Below are 26,956 nucleotides of genomic sequence, written 5' to 3' on the forward strand. Positions count from 1 at the left end.
CTCCTCTTTCTCAGAATCTCATCTCTAGGAAATCCAGAGTGCTGCATAACTGTGAAGCACTTAGATTTGCCACAGACGACTCAAAGTCTCATGCTTGAAATAATCTGCTTTTCAAAACTCAAACAAACCCACCAAACAACCCTCTTATGTGTATATAGTCCTTCTTGCTCCCCTACCCCCCACTTGCTTTGTAAGAGTGACTTGATAAAGGCAAGCTTTGGATAAAGGCGAAATAAAACTACTTAGAAAAAGATTGTGATCCTGGCATTGTGAGAGTTATCTGGAATTTCTTAAACAAATTAAAATCTAGACAGATGTGAAGCTTTCGGTGACACCTTGAATCTGATCTCAGGCTATAAAGTGGAGTGTAGTATTAACACACTAATAAACTCACCCACACCCTCCTCCTCCTCCTCCTCTCTTTCTGCTGCCAATCGATTGCCCTGCTTTGCAGATCTTGCTATCACCTACTTTAATTATGGACAGTGGTGAGTGGAACTTCCTTTGTTCTGGTTGGTATTTGGTTTGCAAATAATATTAAGCCACGGTTTGGTGCTATGAAATTGCCCTTTAGTTCAACAATTTTGGCAGGTTATTCTTCCAAATCCAAAATTTGCCCTTCTCTCTGTTTTTTGATTCTGATCATTGGGATTTGGGCCAAAAGAACTAATAACTTATCTGATAACTTTGACAAGGTGCACTATAGCCAAATTCAGAAGAACTTTGGATACTGACCTTACGGCAGTTTGATATCAACAGCTCTTAAGGCAAGTTGACTAACCAACTCCAAGGCTGTAGGAAAATCCAAGACATGGGCAAATTCTATGCTGTTTTATCAAGTTTTATTACATAAGCAGCAACTAAGGAATACTGGTACGGACCTCTGGGTCCTCATGGACGCCTTTGGGAGGACACTTTTCAAAGATAGATATGATGAGTGCAACTACTTCAGGAGAACTGTGCGATGCACTCCCCATTTCAATAATTATGTGTTGTGTTGCATTGTTTGGTATATGAAAAATGAATAAAAGTAAGTTGCATTAAAAAGCTGCTTGTAGAACTAGCACAAATCAGTTTTATGTCTGATAATGGTCTCCAGAGATTATGCATTGTAAGACAACGTGAATCACTATAGGTTTATATGTATATTGGTCAAAATTTAGTTTGGTCTTGGAAATGTGCAGTCTTCGATCCTCTGTGGTGAATTATTGCTGTGTTAAAACAGCTGTAAAATACAGTATTTCAAACAGAAAGAATTAATAGTAAAAATCAATAATCCGTGAAGGCCAGTAACTTTAAAGTCTCAACCAGGAGGTTTCTCTGCTTATAGATTATTTTTCTGATTAGCTTTTTCCTTTATTAAAATTTTCTTTGGATGTTTTGTCAGTAAAATTTGTACACTCCGTTTTTAGTATTATTTGTATTATTTAGAGTGTTGCATTTGTTTTTAGTACTATAAGTCCCATATTACATAAAATCTGTTAAACTGACATGAAAGTGGAGCAAGAAAATGATTTGCTGCTTGACAGACATGCATTTGTTAAGCCTGCCCCAACTTGTCTGAAGAAACTGCTTAATAGTTGTAACTATAGTGGTTGTATAACTATAGTAGTTGTATTAAGTTTCCTAAGGCGCATGAAATCTTGCTTATTTGTGTTTGCAGCCCAATCCTGTACACATTTATTCAGCAGGAAGTTCCTCTGAATTTAAAAGAGCTTACTTGTAAGTAGTGTGCAGGACAATAGCCTTCATTTTATTGGTCAACACAAACTCTACAAAGTTCAGGCACAAAATAATATAAAACATCTTGGTACTGGTTGCTAGAACAGCTCTTGTTTGGTATAATAGCTGTACCAAACTTCTCTCAAGTGTTTCTTACTTTGCTTTGCAAAACCCTTCCTTTCCTATGGAACATCCTGTGGAATACAGGCTGTGTTTCTGTGAATTAGCTTACAACAGTACCAAATTGCTGATGATGAGGAACGTAGTCTTAGGTCATGTAGTGCAGACTTTTATTTTCATTTTTGCATTATTCAGGAGCTCCAGGCTTTCACCAGCAGTTTTATAGTACAACATGTGTTGGAGGAGATCATGCACTCAGCACAGCCAATTTGAAGCTTATTAAGAACAGCATGGTCTTCGAGGCAGTGGAGGGACTTAATTGGTATCCTAAAGCTGCTAGACACCCTTGCATTTCTTTTTCTATATCGCCTTTCCTACACGATTGCTCTTTCTACCTCTTTAGCCAGTGGCAGTAAATTGGACAAAGTACATTGCTACTTTGTGTTTTACCAATGTATATATTTTTGTTGCTTATGTTGTGCCACTGTCATGTACAGTTGTACCTCATTTTGCGGCCGGGATCCGTTCTGGAGCCCCGGCCACTAGCTGAAAATGATGCAGGGCAAAGTGCCACATCTGCGCATGCGCGTGGAGCGGTTTGTGCTTCTGCGCGATTTAGCACTTTTGCACATGCACGAGTGGCAAACCCGGAAGTAACCCATTTCTGTACTTCCGGGTTTGCCACTGACATCCGCCAGAATGGACGCTAGACAAGGCCAACATTCGCAGAGGTATTACTGTACTGTATTTGCAGCAAATTGAAATAAGTCTTATTTTTATAATGTGTACACTTGCACCCCATACAGCAGGGCATTGATAATTCTAACAATGATTTACTGTATTTTTCGCTCTATAAGACACACCAGACCACAAGACGCACCTTGTTTTTGGAGGAGAAAAACAAGGGGGGAAAAATCTGAATCTCAGAAGCCAGAACAGCAAGAGGGATCGCTATGCAGTGAAAGCAGCAATCCCTCCTGCTGTTCTGGCTTCTGGGATAGCTGCGCAGCCTGCATTCACTCCATAAGACGCACACACATTTCCCCTTGCTTTTTAGGAGGGAAAAAGTGAGTCTTATAGAGCAAAAAATACGGTAAATAACGCCGTGCCCCTTCTCTTCCACAAGCATGCTTCTGCTCCTTAACACACCTGCATGTAGCTTCTTCTCTCCTATTGGACAGTGACACACGCTGGGCAAGTGTGTAAACTTAAGGCTTTTCTGTAGAAGGAAGCAACTACAGGAGGCCCATGAAGGACTTGTGTATCTATTTTTCTTCCTTTCCTTAGTATTCTCTCTGAGGTACCTATGATGTGGCAATTGCTCCCCCATACATCACAATGGGTTCTTCACCAGCAACTGATAAAACACCTCACTGTTCATACACCTGTCTCTGTGTAATGGAGTCGTATTTCTGTCTTGAAAAGCTTGCATTTATAGGCCATAATTTATCTCATTTGTGTGGTCAGGGTGTATCAGCTGTGGAGTCGAGAGTTTCTTAAACATCTCTTATTCGCTTTGTGGACCTGCAGTTTCTTTTCATGCTTGTGTTTTGAGTCCCTGTGGGAACCCCATCCATGTGCTGGTTAATTATTTATAAGTGGTCAATACTATACTAGGTTTACAGTAGGTTTGTTTTGGATTGTGGTTTGCATTCCCTAGTATTGTTTTGCTTGAGAGCCAGAGCTCCATGAGAGTATTTTCATAGCAGGAACCCGTTTTCATGTGATGGGTGGGTGGGAGGATATGAACCCGATACACCAGCACTGCATAAACAAAACAGTTGACAAGCCAGATATCCTGAAATGGAACATGGCCTCTGGGATTGCAAGGATCAGTTTGAAAGAAAGTTGTTTGTTTTTTGAAAACAAAAACAAAAAAAACCCCCCCAAAGATTTTCAAGGATGCTGAACTGTCCTCTCAGTATCAATGTTTGCCACAGCCTCTGGGTACCTAAAATGCATAAACGAGATTAACTGGGGGGAGGGGGGTCCTGAGGCACCAGTGCAGCCGTCAGAAAGTCTTTCCTCAAAAATCCACAATCCCCATAGCATTTTTGTTCCTGTCTGTGTTTTTTTTTTTTTTGCCCTTTTATGTGTGGCAGCCACTTTGTGTTGCCATTTTCTGACTGGCGCCCATCAAAATTCTAAATGTGCCCATTGCCCCCCTAGAAGGTTGCCAGCCCCTGGTATAGAGTAAAATGGATTTTTCTTGAATCCTTCTCTCGTGTTGCTATGTCCATTAAGACCTCTTAATTGCACCGGGACCAGTTTACCTACAAGATTAGCTCCCTTCATATGTGCCCACTCAACTGATTTGGTCGGTGGAACTGGCACAACTACAGGTGCCACACAACACCTGTTCCCTATTTGTAAGAACTCAATCATTTCATGTGGCAGCCCCTGCACTGTGGAACTCCCTGCCGCTTGAGAACAAGCAGGCGACATCACTTATACACTTTTCAGCGCCTGCTTAAAAGCATTCCTGTTTAGACAAGCCTACCCAGATACTTAGAAAGCTGAGGTAATATAAATCTGTTTTGATATTTTAACTTTTGTATGTTTTAGAGTAGGGTTGCAATTCTATTTTTTCTTGATTTCATTGATTTATCTTTTTATAAACCGCTTTGTCCTCTCAATCAGCCTCTGTTTTTAGTTACTACTTTAGTTACTCCTAGGATTCAGTTTTGTAACAAGGCTGGTACTGACCTCAAAGGTTTATCACTGTACAGCGGTACCTTGGTTCTCAAACTTAATCCGTGCTGGAAGTCCGTTCCAAAACCAAAACGTTCTAAAACCAAGGCATGCTTACCCATAGAAAGTAATGCAAATGGATTAATCTGTTCCAGACTTCTAAAAACAACCCCTAAAACAGCCATTTAACATGAATTTTACTATCTAACAAGACCGTTGATCCATAAAATGAAAGCAATAATCAATGTACTGTACTGTAAAATAAATAAGACTGTATTGTAGGTGATAAAAATATAAATTACGGTAATTTTTTTTCTTACCTGCACTGATGATAGTCATTGGGGGGCTTTTATCCATTTTCGCAGTCACACAATCAGTCAGTAGCTGAACTGGGTTCCACGTAGTCACAAAAAAAAATTAACCAAAAAAAGCCTCAAAAACAAAAATGCAAAATAAATAGCAAAAACAAAAGCACCAAATTTAATCCATTCCAGAAGCCCATTTGACTTCTGAAATGTTCGAAAACCTAGGGGCTGATTCTGATTGGTGCAGGTGCCCCGGAAACAATAGCCAACAGTCATATCAGATGTTCAGCTTCCAAAAATCGTTTGAAAACCAGAACACTTATTTACGGGTTTTCAGCATTTGAGAACCAAGGTACCACTGTATCTGCCTACAGAATAAGCATACAAAGATTCTAGAACCAGTAAACATTTTTGGAGGGGGTCCTGCATGGTCAAGGAATTGCTACAATACTCCCGTGACACATTAACCCCCCCTTTGCTATGCTGCATGAATTCAGGGAAATCATTGTATTTATTTACTCTCTTATGTTGCCTGGCCTTTGGAGTTTAATTTATGTCTCTTTTCAGGACTCGCCTTTTGATTTTTGATGGTTTTTTTACCCTTGACCTGGAAGTGAATCCCACTTTGATCTTGTGGCATTCTTACCAGCACCCACCCTTCCGTACCCTGGCAGAATATTTCACAAGATCCCTATCTGCAGGCCCATCGGAGTGTCCACATCAACTGTTTGCAAATCACTACAATATAGGCTCAAGTTGAAAACCCATGATTAGTAAGCAGTCTATAGCTCCCAGGTAAGTCTCGTGTGTTTATTCCCTAAACATCCTTTTGGAGTGAAAGGTAGAACAGAAATCTATCAGCCAAGTAGATTAAAAGGGAAGGAAACAGCAAAAGTAATTGAACTTGTCTTGACCGAGAAGCTCCAAATGACTAGAAATATACTTAGCTGTGAGAGTGGGGTCATCTTTCAACTGAACTTTCGTTTCAGGGGCCAGGTGTGCTGAGCGTGGTTAGATGGTTTTACACTGACTTGATTTCAGTTCTGAAAGAAAGACAGAGGTTCCTTTCAGTGCTAGCTCCAGGTTTTGGCTGTTCTTTGGGCTTGCTACTTTATTTTTAAATTTTTTATTGGGTTACAGACGCTTCAGGTTACAGACTCTGCTAACGCAGAAATAGTACCTCTGGTTAAGAACTTTGCTTCAGGATGAGAAAAAAAAATCGTGGGGGGGGGGGGCGGGTGGCATGGCGGCAGTGGGAGGCCCCATTAGCTAAAGTGGTACCTCTGGTTAAGAACAGTTTCAGGTTCAGAACGGACCTCCAGAACAAATTAAGTTCTTAACCCAAGGTACCACTGTATTATTCTATCCCACCTTTCCTCCAACTAGATTAAGGTATCATACGTGGGTTTCCCCCCTCCTCTTTATATCCTGTGAATGTGAGGTTAGGCTGAGAAATGGTGACTGGCCCGAGGTCACCCCGTGTCTTGCATGGCTGAGTGGAGATTTGAACCCTGGTTTCTCAGATCCTTGTCGAACACACTAACCAGTATGCCACACTGGCTCTGAGCATCATTCCTCCCTAAGTAGGTCCACTAACCTTTCTACTACAGTGGTACTTCTGGTTACGAACGCTTCTGGTTACAAACGCTTCAGGTTACGAGCTCCACTAACCTGCAAGTAGCTGCTCCTGGTTACAAAGTTTGCCCCAGGTTGCAAACGGAAATCATGCTCCAGAGACGCACACGCAGCGGGAGGCCCCATTAGTGAAAGAGCACCTCAGGATACAAACGGTTTCAGCTTAAGAACGGACTTCCGGAACTAAACAAGTTCATAAGCAGAGGCACCACTCTATAGCCACTGCCCCTTCACTCGGTCTATTCCTCTGAGCCCAGCCTGTATTAGCATGGAGGGAGTGAGATAAGCAGAGGTTGCTTCTCCTTGTTCCCATTGACATGACTTCTTAGGTCTCCAGGGTCCCCCAGCTGAAGGGTGGGTCTTTGCAAGAGCCGACCCTTGGCCTTGGCCCCATTGCAAACTTATCCAGGCAACAGCCAGTTTGACAGATATTTGGAACATGTTGTAGTGGAGGGATATCTGCATATATGCCCTGCTGATGAGCCTCCCAGGGACATCTGCCTTGCCACTCATGGATTGGAAAGCTGAACTAGATGTATGCTAAGCTAGATGTTCTGATGAGTGTTTTTCTGTAACAAAGCAGCGTTGGTTGTAATTGGAACTAAAAATAACTGTAACTGTTTTACTGTAATCTCTGAGCTTAACTGCATTATATAACCGCCTCTCGTAAATGGCAATTATTTTTATGATTGTAAGAGCAAACAGCTGTAGCAGAAATCCCAGATCCATGACCTCAGTTGTTGTGTTGCTGCCTGTGCAAATTTTCTTCTTTAGAAATTGCCGTAATGAGAATTTTGCCCAGTCTAGTTGATTGTTTTGCAAGCATCCTATAGATGATACTTGACAGGCTTTGCGAAGAGAGAAAAAGGAGTGAGATTACCATGAGAGCTCTACTGTTTACCATAAAGACCATATTTCAGTTTATTAAGCCAATATTTGAACAAGCCTTATGACCCCACAGTCAGCCACTTTGTTCCTCCCTTCGCAAAAACCACGAAACAAACCAGTTAAACTTAATTTCTCCTTATTTATAAACCGTGGAGCTATGGTTAACAACTTCAGAACAGCTTCAAAGCATGGTTTCATAATGTGGCTTGTTTGGAAACCTTGATGTAACAGAAAACTATGGTTAACTGAAGACTTCTCGGTTTGTTTGCCTTCCTACACAAAGGGGGAAGTAAAATGGCTGCATTTAGGGTCCCAAGGCTTCTTGAAGACGTTGGATACATGGGCGTAGGTTTTTTCTTCGGTTAAGGGTCTCCTGAGATAAATCCTGAAAGGCCAGGATGGGGTTTTCTCCATATCGGAGGTTGGTTGAGTTTCTGAGGTTGTTCCATATTTTTTCTTTCAACTTGTAGCAGGCGGAGCACATGATTATGTCTCATGGGTCTAAGAGCTCTGTGTGCCCTTTCCAGATCATCTACTTTGAGTTTCAGGCTTGGAATTGTGGTTTTTAGCCAGCATACGATGAGATTGGCCAGGTTTTTGTCCTCCATTTTCTCGGAAAAGTTGCGGAGGAGGATATTGCAGTGTCTACTGTGATCTTCAGGGTCTGCTAGTTTAATTCTTGCTTCCATGCTTTCTCTTTCTTGGCACCTATCCATATCAGCTAATTTATTTTTCAGACATGTGTTTTCCTCTTGGAGTTGCTCTATTTGTTTTAGTTGCATCTGGTTTTCCTTTTCTAGAGTGGAGATGGTAATTTTGACTCACAGGCAGCTTTAATTTCACTGTGGGGCCCACGGGACCTGGATGTCGGGTCCAACGGTCTTCAGTGGTTCAGGCCTCTTGCATGGATGCCATTACAGTTCTTCAAAGAAAATGATAATAATAATATAATAATATAAATAAATAAATTCCAGCAGGGGAGGCCCTGCGCTGCATTTGTTTTTCCCCAGGCTGGTCTCTGGTGTGCGGTTCCTCTGGGGCCCCGGCTTGCTCTTTGCACTAGCCGCCAGGAAGGTAGGCTCGGGGTTGGGCCTGGGCTAGGCTGAGTGATTCCTTGTGGTGTTCCTGGCCCTCCCGGTACCCTCCTACCTCTCTTCCTTGGCAATGGTGGTGGCAGTGGTTGCAGCAGCAGTGGTGGTAAGTTGGTGCTCGGCTGAGGGTGGGGGTGGCTCTGTCTTGCCTCCTGTTTTCCTTGTTTTTTGTGTCTGGCTCTGGAGGCCTCCGGGCCCAGGAGCTCCGCTAGGTTGTCAGTGGGGTGCTCTCGGTCCCAGCAGGATTGAAGTGGTTGTGGGGGGCTGGAGGCCCTGCGTGGCCTCCTCGGTTGTCATGCTGGACACCCCTGATTCCCCCCAGTCATTCCCCCCAGCACAGGGACTAACCAGGTACCGCTGTTGGTGCTAGCCGTCCTCAGGAGCTCTGCGCAGCCATGTCCCCGCTAATATACTATTTTCAACTTCTTGCCTTATCCCTCTGCTTGAAAAACTCTCTAGTTAGATAAATAGGAAAGCATCTACCATCCCTGTTCTTTTAGGAGTTCTTGGTTTCCATGAAGTCGAGTGAATCAGCGCCTTTGGTTATGTGTTTCCTGTTGTGGCTGTTGAAATATTCAAATTGTACTGAAAACGTGACTGTTTTTACCTGTGTTGGCTTGATGAAATGAGCATCTGTTTCAAAGAGGACAAATTGGAGAATAGTTGTTTTAAAGGCTATTTCAGTATGAATCTGTGAATCTTTACCAGTGTGTTACACAGATTTCGGCCTTGTGCCTTTGTTTGTGCTGCCAAGGGCACCTAGCATTAAATCACCTCATGTCCTAATCTTTCAGCTGTTGTTTACGGCCGTAATTTCTCATGGGGTTGACTTGGGGGCACAAAATGTAACCTGTTCTTTGTATTAAAACTGTAACGTGGGTGACTTAAAAAATGATGCTCCTTGCCACATTTACCAGTCGGTATATACCGGCACTTACTCTTGTAAGTCGTATTATGTGATCAACTCCTAAAGCATCCCTTGTGAGGACCCCTCTGGACCCCCTGCTCTTCCTGTCTGCGTTTGTTACAAAGATGATTTTGCAGTTTTAGCATTTCACACTCCCAGCGGCAGCCACTCTAGCATTCAGGGCAGATTTATCACTTAATTCAGTGGGTGATTTTGAATTTCTTGCTGAGGGAGATGAATGCATTTAACCTTTCACGGCTACATATATCCATTGCATGTCGGACTTGCGTGCTGTTGAATTCTCTCCTCCCTTGGAGGATTTTATCTCCTTTGATAGAGAAAAAACTGCATCAGTGACCATACAGTTGTGTTATAAAAATAGAATTAAGTAGACTTTAGCAAATGTGAAAATAATTATTTTATTTGCATTAGTTATTATTTCTGTTGGGACTGTGGACATGACCATGGAACAATCTTTTGTTTACCTCTCTCTTAAGGCATTGCAGTGTAAAATTATAGATACAGTGGTACCTTGGTTCTCAAACTTAATCCGTTCCAGAAGTCAGTTCCAAAACCAAAGCGTTCCAAAACCAAGGCGCTCTTTCACATAGAAAGCAATGCAAAGTGGATTAATCTGTTCCAGACTTTTAAAAACAACCCCTAAAACAGCAATTTAACATGAATGTTACTATCTAACTTGACCATTGATCCATAAAATGAAAGCAATAAACAATATACTGCAGTCACACAATCAATCAATCAATCTGTAGCTGAGCTGGGTTCCACACAGTCACACGCAAAAAAGAGCCGCAAAAACAAAAACACAAAATAAATAGCAAAAACAGACAGACCTCAGCGTAGCACTCAAATCAGAAGCATAACACTCAAAACGGAGCACATTCAGCTTCTGGAAAAAGTTCGCAAACCAGAACACTTACTTCCAGGTTTGCAGTGTTTGGGTTCCAAGTTGTTTGAGTACCAAGGCGTTTGAGAACCAAGGTACCTCTCTCTCTCTCTCTCTCTCTCTCTCTCTCTCTCTCTCTCTCTCATATCTCACTTTACTGAATATATATATAACATAGAACATAAAAAGAGCCTGCTGAACCAGGCCGAGGGTCCAGCATCCTATTCTCACACTGGCCAGCTAGCTGCCTTTGGGATGCTCAAAAGCAGGACCTGAGAGCAACAACATACTACCCACCTGAAATTCTCAGCAACTGGTATTCAAATACATACTGCCTTTGTTCCTAGAGGTAGCATATAGCTATGATGACTAGTAGACTTATCCTCCTCTAATTCCATTTTAAAGCTGTTTAATTTGGTGGCTAGTAGCCACGGATAGCCTTATTCACCACTGATTTGTCTAATCCTCTTTTAAAGCCAAAATCCATTTGTTACGTACAGTATGATTAGATACGTGTCCTTACCACTCTTGAAATATGCCTTGTATTTTTTACACATCTCCACGTAACATTTTTCTAAATTAATTGCCCTTGTATTATTATCTTCATTGTTCCTGAACAAATCACAAAACACTTTGTTTGCCTAGTTCCCGCAATTTTAAAGTGGCATTTGCCATATGGAACTGTAGAAGAAGCAGCCACGGTGATGCCGTAGCAAAGTGTGGAATTCCTATCTGGAGGAGGTTATAATCTAATAAAAAGGCTTGAGCAAAACCAGCGCTGAACAGTGCTTTCCTGGAAACAAAGCAAGTGGCGAGCGGTTGCTATAGCTGCAGTGCTTCGAGGAACATATGGCCTTTTAGGAATCACTGGAGACCTTCCCGCTGTGCTCCATTAACAAATCGTTGCTTCAGTACAAGCATAACCTCTGCAGTGACCTGCTTATTCGCGTATGTCCGCTGTGCATGGAAATCCTGTCTTGATCACAAACAGGGAACTAGAAGAAAATGTTGAGAGATGGGCAAAAACATTTCCCCCAATCAGAAATAGCTTAACTAAATTTATCGCACTGTTTCTTCTCTCTCTCACCTCTGTTCCCATCAATATTCCTTAACGCAGGACAAACATTTTGGAGCTCCTTAAGATCACATATTTCCCATCATTCAGCCCTCTGAAAAAAACCACTTCTCTATTAAAATATGCCAGTTTCTAACAGGGCACATCCACTGCTACTTCCATGCCAAGCTACTGCTTGTCTGAACGGTAGAGCTGGGTATAGCTGGGCACTGTTTGCCAATAGCAGGCAGTGTGGTGGGTTGGAAGCACACACCTCTGACCTCCTGTTGCCTGTGTCACTGCAACAGACTGAGATGGAGAAGGGGAAGCACTGAGGAGATGGTGAAGATGACATGGTGCAAATGCAACAGTGGAGCCAATCCCCTCTCCATCCCAATGTGCAGCAGCAACGCAGAAGGTCAGATGGCCACCACTGGCACACCTACTAGCCACTACTAGTGTTTATTCTGCCGCAAGTGTTGTTGTTGTTTAGTCGTTTAGTCATATCCGACTCTTCGTGACCCCATGGACCAGAGCACGCCAGGCACTCCTATCTTCCACTGCCTCCCGCAGTTTGGTCAAACTCACGTTGGTAGCTTCGAGAACACTGTCCAACCATCTCGTCCTCTGTCGTCCCCTTCTCCTTGTGCCCTCCATCTTTCCCAACATCAGGGTCTTTTCCAGGGAGTCTATCAAGGGAAGTAATAGTGCCACTGTATTCTGCTCTGGTCAGACCTCACCTGGAGTACTGTGTCCAGTTCTGGGCACCACAGTTCAAGAAGGACACTGACAAACTGGAACGTGTCCAGAGGAGGGCAACCAAAATGGTCAAAGGCCTGGAAACGATGCCTTATGAGGAACGGCTAAGGGAGCTGGGCATGTTTAGCCTGGAGAAGAGGAGGTTAAGGGGTGATATGATAGCCATGTTCAAATATATAAAAGGATGTCACATAGAGGAGGGAGAAAGGTTGTTTTCTGCTGCTCCAGAGAAGCGGACACGGAACAATGGATCCAAACTACAAGAAAGAAGATTCCACCTAAACATTAGGAAGAACTTCCTGACAGTAAGAGCTGTTCAACAGTGGAATTTGCTGCCAAGGAGTGTGGTGGAGTCTCCTTCTTTGGGGGTCTTTAAGCAGAGGCTTGACAACCATATGTCAGGAGTGCTCTGATGGTGTTTCCTGCTTGGCAGGGGGTTGGACTCGATGGCCCTTGTGGTCTCTTCCAATTCTATGATTCTTTGAGTCTTCTCTTCTCATGAGGTGGCCAAAGTATTGGAGTCTCAGCTTCAGGATCTGTCCTTCCAGTGAGCACTCGGGGCTGATTGCCTTAAGAATGGATAGGTTTGATCTTCTTGCAGTCCGTGAGACTCTCATGAGTCTCCTCTAGCACCATAATTCAAAAGCAGCAATTCATCGGCGATCAGCCTTCTTTATGGTCCAGCTCTCACTTCTGCCGCAAGTACTTCTACTTTATCTCTTTTCTCAGGCTAGAAGGCCTAGTCAACTGAACCTTCAGTGCTTTAGTTTGTTTATTTCGCCATGGTAGGATGTCTCACCGTTGCCACGAAGTGTGCACCAGGTTTTGGGTGTCAATGAGGTTAGAACCCAAAAAACAACCTCTCAAATTTGCAGCTGTAGCAGGAAGAGAATTCATACAACCATTTCTCATCTGTCTGATGATGATAACCCCTGTATGTAGAACGACCTCTTTCTTGCATCAGCAGAGTGCTTTAGGATCTTTGCCTCTGGCTCGAAGGTGTCATAGCCAAAGCCACCCATCTGAATCCAGAACGCCATGGTCCAAGCCAAGTACTCTTATTTATGCCAGCTGGGTCTCATGGGAGTTGTAATGTAAAACATCTGGAGGGAAACAGGTTGGAGAAGGCTTTGGTAGAGCACACAGGGGTTTGGGGAGTGACTTCACTGAACAGCTGTGTAGTAATGCCTGCTTCATACAATGTGATGATTGCAACCAGTACAAGAAGCTGTAGTTTCTGAATTGGACGTAATATCACACCTCTCAGGCCTTCTACAGTATTGTGTTCCCTTCCTATATAGATTTTCTTTTGTCTGCCTGACAGCTTCATTATATTTCCAGTCAAGTAAAAATGAAAAGAGCTTAGCTATACAATACTTAGCATGGAAAACTAAATTGTTTGGTTTTCTCAGTTATAGTAATGATTGACTACTTAAAGAACACTAGCAAAATGCTAAATTGCTATTCTGATGGTATCTTGAAGGGAGTAAGGATAAACTGCTTTAAGATAGTTGTGATTATTATTCCTCCATCTCTCTCTCTCTCTCTCTCTCTCTCTCTCTCTCTCTCTCTCTCTCTCTCACACACACACACACACACACACACACACACACACTTACTTCTGCATGTGATAGTGAAATATTGCTTGTGGCAAGGGTCTTATCTGTTATATCCACCACAAAGAGATGTTGAGATTTTTGCATGATGTCATCTAGTTCAAAAGGAAGCAGCCAGCAATAATGGGCTATTTACTATTGCAAAAAAGTAGAACACTTATTTTTAACATCCAGTATGTTCACCTTTGAAGCAAGAGCTTATTCTTTTGAAATGTGTACATGTTAGACTTTTAAGACAATCCGAATTGGACCAAAAAGATCTACCTAATCCATCATCTTGTTTGCATCTGTAGCCACGTGCCTCTGAAAAAGCCACAATTCCTCTTGAGTAGACATTGTATCTCATACCATTAATAGCAAGATGCACGTAGAGTGGTGCTGATCTTTTTAAAAAGACATGTAGGATAGAAACCAGCACCTCAACTTGTGGGAACAAATTCTATATTAATTATGCACTACATAGCCAGTGGTCAGGGATGGTGAGAGTTGTCATCCAAACTGGGGCAGACTGGTCTCCAGCCTTTCTGGAATTCAGTATTCCAAGAAATGAATAAAATAACAAAACAACAATTGGAAGTCAAACCAGAGTTAGCTTTATTAAATATATTTCAATGCAACAATCTTGATTTACATAATAAATAATTAATAAGCAATTTATTACAAGCAGCGAGACGTAATATAACTGTACAATGGAAAGACCTTTCTGGCACAATGATAGACAGAACAGTTTAGGAAACAGCTCTCCTTCAGACATTAACAAATAAGCTACAGTTGATAGGTGGAAAGATAAAGAAAGATTACTTTACCCCGCTGTGATTAAATTTTATAACATTTGCCAGTACAGTCATACCTTGGCATTCAAATGGAATCTGTTCAACTTCCAAAATGTTCAGAAGCCGCGGAAGCCCCATTGGATGTTCAGGTTCCAAAGAACATTCGCAAACCAGAACATTCCCAGGTTTGCAGTGTTCAGGAGCCAAAACATCTGAGTATTAAGGCGTCCGGGATCCAAGGTACAACTGTATTCCAGAAAATGAAGAAGCTCCACCACCAGCATTTGGCTCAATCTGGTTGATATAAACATAAATTACTATCTTCGCTTTCAACCCCTTTCCCACATTTGTAAATCTACCAACACTTTATATTGTTTCACTGGTAATATAAAAGGGAAAAAATGACTATTACTCATAATTAATCTAAGCACAACCATAAGGACTCATGATTAGGTGGTTTAGCTATGTGATGTTGAATGTTATATGTTAACTATGTTCTATCCTGTTTCCCCTTTGTTATTGTTATTATTTAAACCACTCCATGAACCAAGAACTGGTACATGGACCACTAATAATGAATATATGTCATAGATATTTCTGCAGATTTATTATGCTACTTTTGTGATGTACAAATGGCATGAGAATCAGTATTATTTATATCACTTATTATTCCTATGATCCCTGTTTATAAAGCCCATTAAAAAGTCTTTTTTTAAAAATAGAAGACTGAATCCCACAGAATGCTATGTTTTTGACAAAAGATCTGTTTTAACAATGACGTAGGAGTTGTATTTTTATTATTACTATTGTGCTGCTTTGATGTGGGGTTGCCCGCATGATCCTGGAGTTCTGAAATATCTTTCAGAATAAGGCTGTTTTGTAAGGAGCTGCCCGTTTCCCTCCTTCCCACATTCATATCCTACCATTATAATTAGTGCCCATTGAATGGTGTTTATCACCCATTTTGATACAATTTCCAAGGCAACAGAAGCGAAGGACCAGTCCTATAACTGGAAAAGGAAGCCAATACTAACACTTACATTCTGAGCTTTGAGAAGGATTACTGCTTCTAGGTTCAGGTGTAGTAGTAGCAATGGAACTTCAGTTGGTTCTTAGTTCACCCTCTTTAAACAAACTTGGATATTCCTCTACTTTGGAACTTTTACCTTTCTTTGTCACCACACATGTCCAGTGGACCTAACCTGCACAATATAGATGGATCAAGCTAACCACATCTCTCAAACGCTACTTCTCTACAGGCTCAATTCAGTAGCAGTTGAAAATGTGAAATTGCTATGTGCTTCTTTCGGTATTCATCAGCACTGGTACATTTGTATATTTTGGAAACTTTGGGTTGTGGGGAAACTTACTGGACTCTATTTTGGACCCATGGACTCCTGAAGTGCAGATATTTTGACTCTATTACTGAATGAGATTTATTTATGATGCCTATCTAATGATTGTTGGTTACTAGCTGATTGTTCCCCAGTCACAATGTGGCATTAAAAGTGGTAACAATTTTTCATAGCGATGTACATTTTCTTTTATTCTAGATGATGAGATACCTGGAATTCCTCGAGACGCTTTGAAGAGTCCACCAACAGATCAGCAGATCAACAAGCTTGCTAGGAGACTTGGACCTGAATGGGAGTGCATCGTATTGTCCCTGGGATTGACGCAAAATGACATTTATCGCTGTAAAGTCAATCACTCCTACAATATCCAGTCACAGATTGTGAGCGCATTCATTTTATGGAGGCAGCGTTTTGGGAACAAAGCTACCGTGGAGAGCCTGTGTGCTGGTTTGAAGTCAGGAGAAGTGGATTCTTCTGTGATCCAGCAGATGTTCCAGTGACCCCCTAGTGTAACTGGAGGCTCAAAAGCCCCCTCTGTATGAAATTGAATCCAACATGTTCACAGAACTGGAAAATATTTGGCGTGCTTCAGTCCCTTTTGAAATGGATATCATGCAGTTGAAGTAGCCACTCATGAGGTAGCACTACAGGTAGGAAGAAGCTGCTGCCATTGAACAGCAATTGGGGTAGAGGAGCTCCTATAGCCTTTGCTCTATTTTCATCAGCTGCAGTGGTCAGTGGTCAGGGATGATTTAGTCCAGCAACCTATGTGTGGGAAACCCAGCCAGATGGGCAGGGTATAAATAAATTATTATTATTATTATTATTATTATTATTATTATTATTATTATTGAGAGCCACAAGTTCCCATCCTTGCATTAGGAAATGCAAAGTGACAGAGGCAGCAGCCAGAGGCAGCAGCCAGAGGCAGCGCTTCATGAAGTGCTCCCAAACCAGTGAGCTGTCATGCACCTGTGTAGTGCCAAGTCGAAGCACTTCCTGCCCTGTTTCCAGTCTCACATCTCCTGTCAGTGACGTCCTGGAGGCTCCTCTTCCCCACACCTGACACCCAGCGGCTGCAACCATTGTACAGTGGTACCTCAGGTTACGGACGCTTCAGGTTTCACACTCCGCTAACCCAGAAATAGTACCTCGGGTTAAGAACTTCAAGATGAGAACAGAAATCGTGCTCTGGCGGCGCGGCAGCAGCAGGAGGCCCCATTAGCTAAAGTGGTACCTCAGGTTAAGAACAGTTTCAGGTTAAGAACGGACCTCTGGAACGAATTACGTTCTTAACTAGAGGTACCACTGTAATAACAACTGCAGCTGTCAACCTTTTGTTTAGAAAGTAGAAGGACTAACAGAAATAAGCATCCACCTGTAGGAGCTTATGTGCCAAAGCTACTACAGTAGTACCTTGGTTTTCGAACGTCTCTGTTAACAAACATTTCAGTTTTCAAACACTGTAAATGCTTCGGTTTTCGAACACGCCGCAGAAGTTGAACATTCCACGCGTCTTCCGCTGAGTGCAAGATCCTGGGGCCTAGCTGTCGGCTATTGAGTTTTCCGTTTTCGAACGTTTCAGAACTTGAACAGTTTTCCGGAATGGATTACGTTTGAAAACCGAGGTACCATTGTATACATTACTTAGCCTTTTTCAGGCATTCAATTTACTGATGTAAATACAATCACATGAGGAAAGAGAGTAGGGGCACATTTTGCCTTCCAACGTAATGCCTTCCCCCTTTTTTATTGCTGTCTCCCGTAAGGATGAAGGTCTGAAGTGGTATACAAGTACAGAAGCCTTGCCACTTAAGAACTTCACTTTTGAACTCAAGGAGGGCTATAAAGGAGGGGGAAACTATACCTCAGAGAGAGCAGGATTTGACAGCATGCCTCTAATGCCCCATCCTTGGTTGTCTTCAGATAAGTAAGCTGAACTTGTGAGACGTGAGGAGAAATGTCCTAGTGTCTGAGCTAGATCATCAATGGGAAAACCTGCTTGAAGTGCTAGCAGGTTCTAGGGGTGTGCTAAATGTAAATAGCCGTGTCTTAGGACAGAGACTTGATATCCACTCACACTTGCTGAAGGTCACTTTAAACCCTGTGAAGATTAACACAGGCAAAGAGAGCTCTGTTTTGGAAGCAGTCACACAGCTTCTTCTGGAATAGAATTTAGTTCCATCCAGTCAAGAAGACAGCTTCCTGTTGATTCATATTGTCAGTATAATAGAATCTGAGTTATATCCCTGTAACAACACTCTGTGGCAAGTTGTGAGTAGATATCAAGTCTCTGTCCTAAGACACAGCCATTTACATTTAGTGGTCCATAAAACTGAATGGAATGAAACAGCTCTCCAACTTGAAAGGGCCATGCAGTAGGAAGGGCAAATGGAATTGTTGCTTCTCAGGTGACTGTGTTGGAGAGCTGTTTCATTCCATTCATTTCATTCAGTTTTATGGACCACTTTTCTGCTTTAATATCTACAAAAGCTTAAAATGAAATACTAAAATCCTACTACAGTGGTACCTCGGGTTACGTTACCTTCAAGTAACGTAATTTCTAGTTATGAGCGCTGCAAACCCAGAAGTGTATACTTCCAGGTTTCGCTGCACGTGTGTGCACAGAAGCAGTGCCTCCAGATATGGACTTTTCGGGATACGTACGGACCCTGAAAGAAGGGGACGACAGAGGACGAGATGGTTGGACAGTGTTCTCGAAGCTACAAACATGAGTCTGACCAAACTGCAGGAGGCAGTGGAAGACAAGAGTGCCTGGCGTGCTCTGGTCCATGGGGTCATGAAGAGTCGGACACGACTAAACAACTAAACAACAACAACAACATGGACCCCCAGGATATATTAAGTTTGTATCCGAAGGGTCCACTGTAATACATTTATAAAGAGAGCAGCAATATAGAATGGCCAATATTTTTGAAATGTTTTGGACTTGTTGAGGCTCAAAATATCCATTAAAAGGCATGGTTGAAAATAATGGTTTTAGTCTGGTACCTGATTAGTGCTCATGTGGGTGTTTCTCTGTATGGTTGAAGGTAGTTTCTCAAATTCTAAGTGCCCAGTTCGTGTATAATGTGTTTGTGGGAGGGGGGGAGCGGGTTTTGGTTTGTGGTTTCTTGGTCTTGTTTTTAACATGTTCTTTGTGTTTTTATATTGTGAATTGCCCTGAGATCTACAGATGAAGAGAGGTATATTAAATAAATGAAATGAATGTTGCTATGTTCTGTATTCATGCGAAAGTTATGAACACCTACCTTTTTTGGCCCAATTCCGTTGTGAAAATTAGGGTGCACATTAGATTTGATGGCACATTAGATTCGAGTGAATACGGTAATTCAGTTCCATACACAGATGGAGGAGATTTACTGGAAAATGTTCTAATGTCCTAGAGCCAGCAGTGGAGAACCTTTGTGGCTCTGGAGGGCAGATCTTTACTTGGCTTCACCTTGTAGGCCAATTTTGACAGGTGGGTGGAGCAACCCACATGGCAATCAAATAACGCCACATGACCTGACAGGTGGGTTGCCCCACCTATCAAAATCCCTTTCAGTCCCTGTTATAGCATTTAAGCAGGGGAGAGTGAGGACTGTACGTTCTCTCAGCAGCAGTTTCTCCCACCATTTTAAAGATCACTGCTAGAGCAATCTTTGAAAGGGTGGGAGAAACCTGCTTTGAGTCAGTCCCCGCTCTCCCATCTGTGGGCAGAGGAATGGGGACCGAGCAGTGAGGCAAGCACATGTTTCTTCATTGCAGTGTGATGGAGCAGCCTCTCTCAGAGCGGAAGCCTAAAACAGACACCAGCAGCTTTAGGCACCCTATTCTGTCATATAACAATGAAGAGGAAAACCAGGTCTGCTTTCAGGTTTGCTGTACATGCAGCAAGGAAAGCAGACCTGGTCTTTTTTTGGAAAGCCTGTCCCATGCTAATCCTTTTCAGAGGTTGAATGGATCAGCATGAGGTAAGTTTTCCAAGAAGGTTTTGTTCTTCAGTTGATGTCACCAGTGACACCAGCTGATTGGCAGTTGGGCATCATTTGGAGGGAATGGCCTTGCAGGCCAAACTGGACCCCCTGATGGGCCCATATTGGCCATGGGCCAGAGGTTTCCTACCCCTCTCCTAGGGTGTGATCTAATTTTGCATGCTTGCTTTGTCTGTCTCTACTAAACAAAGCTACAGAAACTGCTAAGCTTGTCCAATACTTTATTTGCAGTTGGTCGCCATTCAGTGTTGCTAATAAACTTAAGAAATGGAAAGTTTTCTGTGAAAAACTGAAGAATTGGAAAGTGTTCTTCCCCTACATCACAGGCTTTCTATTGTGATAAATAAATTCAGCAATAAAAAATATATTTTAGATTGGAAATGCTAGATTTCCATAGAAATGCCTAAACATTTTCTGTAGATTAAAAAAAATAATGCTGCAAAAAACGTTTGACTAAATATTTTCAGTCAGAAATATTTTGCAGCCATAAAGTTGACTCTGTGGGTTATGTCTGTCAGCCCAATTTTCTGCCCACAGTTCCAAGAAACACACCATCAAGTATTTATTTTTGATTCTCTATAAAGCAACGCAGCACCACTTGAAGTAATTTATGCTCCAGTCAAATTTTAATTTTATCATGATGATAATTATGTAAGAGTATCTGCTTCCCAAATGTGTAATCAGTAAGCCAGTTTGGCCTTGGGGTCTTGTTTCTCATCTGTCAATCTTGTTTGAACACCATGGGAATGTATATTTGAGCTGTCAACAAATGAAGTGTAATCTGGTAGGGGTGCTATTCTGTAAGTACCAAAGAAATGATGTAATACAGTGGACACTTGGGTTGTGAATGTGATCCATGTGGGAAGCTCGTTTGCAACCTGCAGCACCTGTGTCTGCGCATGCACAAGTTGCGCTTCGACGTTTCTGCGCATGCGCAAAGCGCGATTTAGCACTTCTGTGCATGTGCAAGCACCGAAACCTGGAAGTAACCCATTCCGGTACTTCCGGGTTCAGCGTGGTGCGCAACCCGAAATCGCGCAACCCGAAGCATCTGTAACCTGAGGTATGACTGTATAGTGGTAAAGTGTGAATTACCAGTGGAGTTTGAATCTCAGCTGAGCTCTAGAATGGCCTTGTCAAGCCACTATCTCTCAGCCTGGGCTCCCCCCCCCCCTTGGTACTATGAAGAAAATACTAGCTTACCTTACAACTGGGGACTGAGACCAGTGTACTGGACTAACCTTTTGGGAAACACTTCCACTTCATATATATGTGCACAGGACAGAGAGTGCAGGGCTAGGGTGGCACAGAAAATATGTGCCTACCCTCTGATCTGGCCCCATCCACCATTGGCTGTGGCCCCTCAGTTGACCCTGTGTAGGTCAGCTTCATAGGAAAAAGTTTCTCCAGCCTTCCTTTCAACACTGCTCTAAATTGGGGTGGCTAATCTGTGGCCCTCCAGATATTGCTGGTCCCCAAGTCCCATTGACTCTTGCTGTTGGCCATGGTGGCTGGGGTTGGTGGGAGCTGGCCAACAACATCTGCAGAAGCCACAGCTCAGCCATCCCTCTAAGCAATTTTCCTTAGCAGTAGAAGAAACAACTTGCATTAACTACTACACTGAGGGTTTCCACAGTTAAATTCACAGGAAACTAGTGCTTATCCGCCCAGGAATCTCACCAAAATCTTGGAGAGGGTTATCTCCACAGGCACATACTTCCACATGTGGTGGGAATGCCCCCAAATCCAACTATTCTGGACAACAATCATACAAGAAATATGCAAAATAACTAAGCAAGTCACCCCAGAACTGGCCCTACTAAACAACTTCCAAGAGAGTAATGCCCACTCACATCATGAAGAGCTCATAACCCACCTACTCTCAGCAGCCAGAAATATCATAGCCAGACACTGGAGAGACCTGTCAGGAGTAAGCATGGACCAATGGTATCAAATAGTATGGGAAACAGCCTTATTAGAAAAACTAACCAATAAACTGAAACTGATAAGGGGACAAATAGAAGACGCCTTCACCCCACTATGGCTCCCCTTTATCACATGCACAGCCCAACAAGACGACAAGAATCCACCAGCAGCATACAAATCAAAAACACCCACCCCACTCACTCATGAAAACAGTTCACTACAGCCAATCACAAACAAACACCCTAGGCCAACCCCAACCTCTCTCACCACCAAAGGAATATAAGCAAATAGTAAAGAGAACCCGCACAAGCGACGCTGACACAAAACCCCACACATACACTAAGTAGAACAGAAGCATTGCCCTCCAACCCCAACCACCATGCCCCCCTCCACCTCTTTCCCCCCTTTCTTCCTAAGGTAACACTAATGTCTCAACAAATGAAACTGATCTGTAGAAAATGTAGCTTAAAAAAGAGTCATTGCACATACTTTTGTAAATCTTTAATAGAAAATACGTTATAAAAAAAAATCACATGGGCTTTGAACACAGTCAGAGGATTTCTGGATCATTGGAAAAAATAGTTTTCTTCTGGCATGAAAGAAAAGGAACAGAAGGATTAAAAAAAAACAGAAAAGAAAAAAGGTACAAATAACACGATTTCCAATTCTGACAGGCATGCAGGTTTGACACCCTTCCTTGCCCAGGACTTAACGGACTCACAACCTGTTTAGTTGTTGTTTAGTCATTTAGTCGTGTCCGACTGTTTGTGACCCCATGGACCAGAGTATGCCAGGCACTTCTGTCTTCCACTGTTTAGAGCAGCCTGTAAATAACTGCTCTCAGGCTTTACAACACTCTTCTGCTACTGTTCTCTCATCAGAGTTGAAAGGATTATGCTAAAAGGAAACCAGGACGATATGGATGCAGCAAACTCTGTAACTCTAGCAACAGTTGCTAAAGCACCCTGCTTTCATGATTTGCATGTTAATTACGCTTGAGCAGAGTCAGGTTTCGTACCCATGGGTCCATTATAACCTGGTTTCTTGAAGCACAAGACTAGTCTCCCTTGGAAGAATTGTTCTGGGAGGAAGTTTAGAACTTTGAGAGACATTTTCAGTTGAAATGAGACTTGCCAGGACATTCCTGGATAGTCTAATTTTAAAAAGGTGAATCGGGTCATACAGTCCTGAGAGTAAGTCTCATGGAATTCGGCGGCTGCTCTTCTGGATAGACATGCATAGAATTGCACACTTATATACTCACAAGCCAAGAGGGCAGCACCAATTCAAACAGCAAACAAAAAACTTGCTCAGGTAGAGTACTGGTAGGTGTGCAAAAATCAGTCAATCAATCAATCAATCAATCAGTCAATCTTTATTACGGTCCATAGACCCAACAAATCATTACAAAGCAACGCACAATTCAGACAGCCTACCTCCAGGTTAAACAAACATTTTGTTCAAACTTAAAGATAGGGATCATTGGTTCTTGCAACCACCGATAAAAACTTTGCCACTGCTAATGTTCTAGCATTTGTCCGGTCTTCCAATAGGAACCTGACATAGTGAACCTCTGATTTTTCTGGGAAAGGTACCAACAAGCGTAATATCAGTTCAGCCCTGGCTTGCTCATATTTTGCACAGTGCAGCAAAATATGTTATATAGAATCGATGTCTTGAGCACACGAGCAGAGTCTGTCCTGGTAGGGAACTCCTCTCAACCTGCCATCCAACACTGCAGAAGGAAAGACGTTTAGTCTCGCTTTGGTGAATAACTTTCGATAATTTGTTACTGTCAGGTTTTTAATGAAAGGTGTTAACTTAAAGACGTGCCCATATTGTACTCCTACTGCCAGCAGACTACAGACTGCGTGTGATCGAGATCGCAAGTCACTGTGTGTATTATCCCATAATGTTTGCTTTAGTGTCTTTAGGGCACCTTCATAACCTAGGTAATAAAGTTGGGGGGGTGCAGACCAATAGAGGTGGCTTTTCTAGCCATGGTTTTGCTGACAAACTCCTCATTGGTCAGGTGTTGGTACAAACACTTCCCTAGATCAAATATTGAAATCCTGAGCCAATGTTCTAGGGCAGCCCACCATGCTTTAGTTGAAATTGGGCATTCACCAGCTTCTAACAGAAGTATGGAGTTGGGGACACAGTTGGGTACCTGCAGCAGAGATTGTAGAAATTTTGCTTGAAAGCCATCTAGCTTAGGCAGGTCCCCATTATGCCAGACATTTGGAGCGTACAGGAGTTGGGAAACGGATTTTGCGTTGAAAACCCTTAAGGCTGCTGGAACATATTTGCCGCCCTTTGTGAAAAAGAATCTGAGTATGGCTAGCTTTGTGATCTCCGCCTTTTGAAGGGAGCTTTGCCAGTGGTGCTTCCAAGATCCTATATGATGGAATGTGAGCCCTAGATAACTGAGGTATTTAATCTGTTCAAGGTTATGTCCATCCAGCACCCATTTAGACTGGGAGAAGCTTCTTTTGAATACTAAAATTTTAGATTTTTCATAATTACCGTATTTTACGCTCCATAGGGCACACCTGACCATAGGGCGCACCTAGTTTTCAGAGGGGGAAATCAAGGGAAAAAATATGATTCCCCCACCCAGCTCTGGGAGCAGCGGACAGGCCTCCCAGACCTTCTCCCTGCTTTTGCAGAAGCCGCACGCTCTTTAAAAGGGCTGGGCGGCTTCTCCTGGCTTCTCTGGGAGGTGGGGGAATTCCCTCACCTCTTGCAAAAGCCCGCAGAAGCCGTGCGCTCTTTAAAGGGTGCCTGACTCCTGTGGGCTTTTCTACGAGGTGGGAGAAGGGACTGATGCGGCTAGTCAGTCCCTTCTCCCTCCTGGGGAAAAGCCCGCAAGAACACACGGAGCTTGTGTGCGGCTCTTGGGGGCTTTTCCCGCCTGCCTCCCCCCTGCATTCGCTCCATAGGACGCACACACATTTTCCCTTGCATTTTAGGAGGGAAAAAGTGTCCTATAGAGCAAAAGATACGGTAATGGATAAACCATTTCCAAAACAGTAATCAGAAAACTTCCTCAGCAGATATTTCAAACCCGGTCTGGAACGTGAGATGATGGCCACGTCATCCGCATATAACAACAAGTGGGTCCTTCTCTTTCCTATTTTTGGAAGGTGTCCATCTGGGTCCATTAAGCTCTCTTCTAGCAAAAATATAGGTGTGTATTCTTCACAGTGATCTGGTTCGCACATAACAGGATCTTCTTGGTAAAATTCCCCCACTTATGGAATGTCCTCCATTGGTAAGGTGCATTTGTCTAAACCCTAAAATGCTTCTCTTTGCATCTCAAAGTTTAACAAGACTTTATGTATGACTGGATTTAACTGTCAGGCGTCCTTTACCTTTTTAGAGTTGTCAAATTGCACAAGACCCTTTATAATGCTCCGTCTCTCCCATACCACGATGAACATTTCAAAAATCCTTTTAAACATTGCTTTTAGGCTTTTGCTCTTAAATGAGGGGAAGCACAGGAAACACAGTCGGTTCATCTCTGGGTTGCATAATGTTACCACAGCATATCTGTTACATTTCTGGTTTATTTTCCCTTTCAAGATATAGCATAATTATTTCTTCTTTTTGTGGCAAACCAGCCTTAGTGACTGAAAGTTACAGAAACGATGAGTGTAGCTCTTTCGTTTTCTCTCTACCCACAAACCTGTTTCAAATATAATTTGTCATGCTGATTCAACATCCTTTTTCTCTGTGCTGGGATTTTCTGTGTGTTGGGGTCCCATTGGTGGTACAAAGTGAGGAATATAAATATTTCAATAAACAAATATATGGCTGGCGCTATGCTTCTTTATTATGGTAACATATAACCTCCTTTCCTTTCCTTTTTTTTTACACTGCCAGGGTAGAATAATAGAATCATAGAGCTGGGAGGGACCACAAGGACCATCTAGTCAAGCCTCCAAACCCATGATCCTAAGATTAATGGCCTCATGCTCTACCAACTGAGCTGTAAGTTGGGAGCTATCAGCAATATGGTCTCTGAAGCAACATGGATGAAACCCACTACCTCCCACCTCCAGAATCCTTGGGCCAAGTTTGGTGACAATATCTCAAGAGGTGGCCAAGTCTATAGAGTACAAACAGAACACCGAAAGAATTTAAACAAGTCTTCTCTTAAATTAACATTCGCTTTTCATTTTCTCAGTACTGTTTTGATAACTTCCTCATAAAATGTCATTGCGTATAACAGGGAAGCAACTGTGCTGGCAGTCTCAGGCATCTGTTCCCTCTTGTTTGTATTCTTAGAATGTCAGGCCATTGCCTGAATATTTTGGTGCACTGTGTGCGTCAGTGTTTGTTTCTTTGGGCACTGCATGCAACAAGCACTGGAATCTCACCCACCAGCTGCACAAACCAAACGGAGATGCAGATAAAGCCTACATAAGAAGGCTCTTTCCAAACTGCTTCAAGATGCCAGCTGCTGCAGTATGTAATGCACCAACACTGGTGGTTAAACATCAGGTGATGCTAAGAAGGAAAGGAAAGGGAGGAAACGTTAAAGGAATTATTAACCCAGCCTTGTATATTCAACTTTATTCTGGTCAACTGCAAAACAGCAACAAATTTTCACAAGTCACAACCAGCATATACCCAACCACGTCAATGCTGATAGTAGCAACGGTGTTAGTGTCTGCTGCAAATTTTCTCCTTGCTGTTCGTTATTCTCCCAGTCTAAATTATACTTTTAACATAAGTAACAATACAAATCCTTGCCCTAAGGTGCTTACCGTTTACATTTTGTCAGTAAAGGGACAACAAAGGGAGAAAATATGATTATGATCAAAGCCATTGTAAAGTGGTGTTATTGTTGTTTAGTCATTTAGTTGTGTCTGACTCTTCAGGACCCCATGGACCAGAGCACGCCAGGCACTCCTGTCTTCCACTGCCTCCCGCAGTTTGGTCAAACTCAAGTTGGTAGCTTCGAGAACACTGTCCAACCATCTCGTCCTCTGTCGTCCCCTTCTCTTTGTGCCCTCAATCTTTCCCACCAGCAGGGTCTTTTCCAGGGAGTCTTCTCTTCTCATGAGGTGGCCAAAGTATTGGAGCCTCAGCTTCATGATCTGTCCTTCCAGTGAGCAGTCAGGGCTGATTTCCTTCAGAATGGATAGGTTTGATATTCTTGCAGTCCATGGGACTCTCAAGAGTCTCCTCCAGCACCATAATTCAA

General features: G+C 42.7%; 1 protein-coding gene across 1 annotated transcript in view; it reads left to right on the forward strand.

Moving 5' to 3' along the window:
* CRADD (CARD and death domain containing adaptor protein) overlaps positions 1-19,057 on the forward strand; it is a 36,947-nt gene extending 17,890 nt beyond the window's left edge. Inside the window, exon 3 of the mRNA XM_081927564.1 lies at positions 16,019-19,057. Coding sequence (XP_081783690.1) covers positions 16,019-16,320 — 302 coding nt within the window. The 3' untranslated portion in view covers positions 16,321-19,057. The remainder of the gene's footprint in view (positions 1-16,018) is intronic.
* Positions 19,058-26,956: the final 7,899 nt, after the last annotated feature.

This window comes from Podarcis melisellensis, assembly GCF_964234715.1.
Source record: "Podarcis melisellensis genome assembly, chromosome: 10".
Classification (NCBI taxonomy): Eukaryota; Metazoa; Chordata; class Lepidosauria; order Squamata; family Lacertidae; genus Podarcis; species Podarcis melisellensis.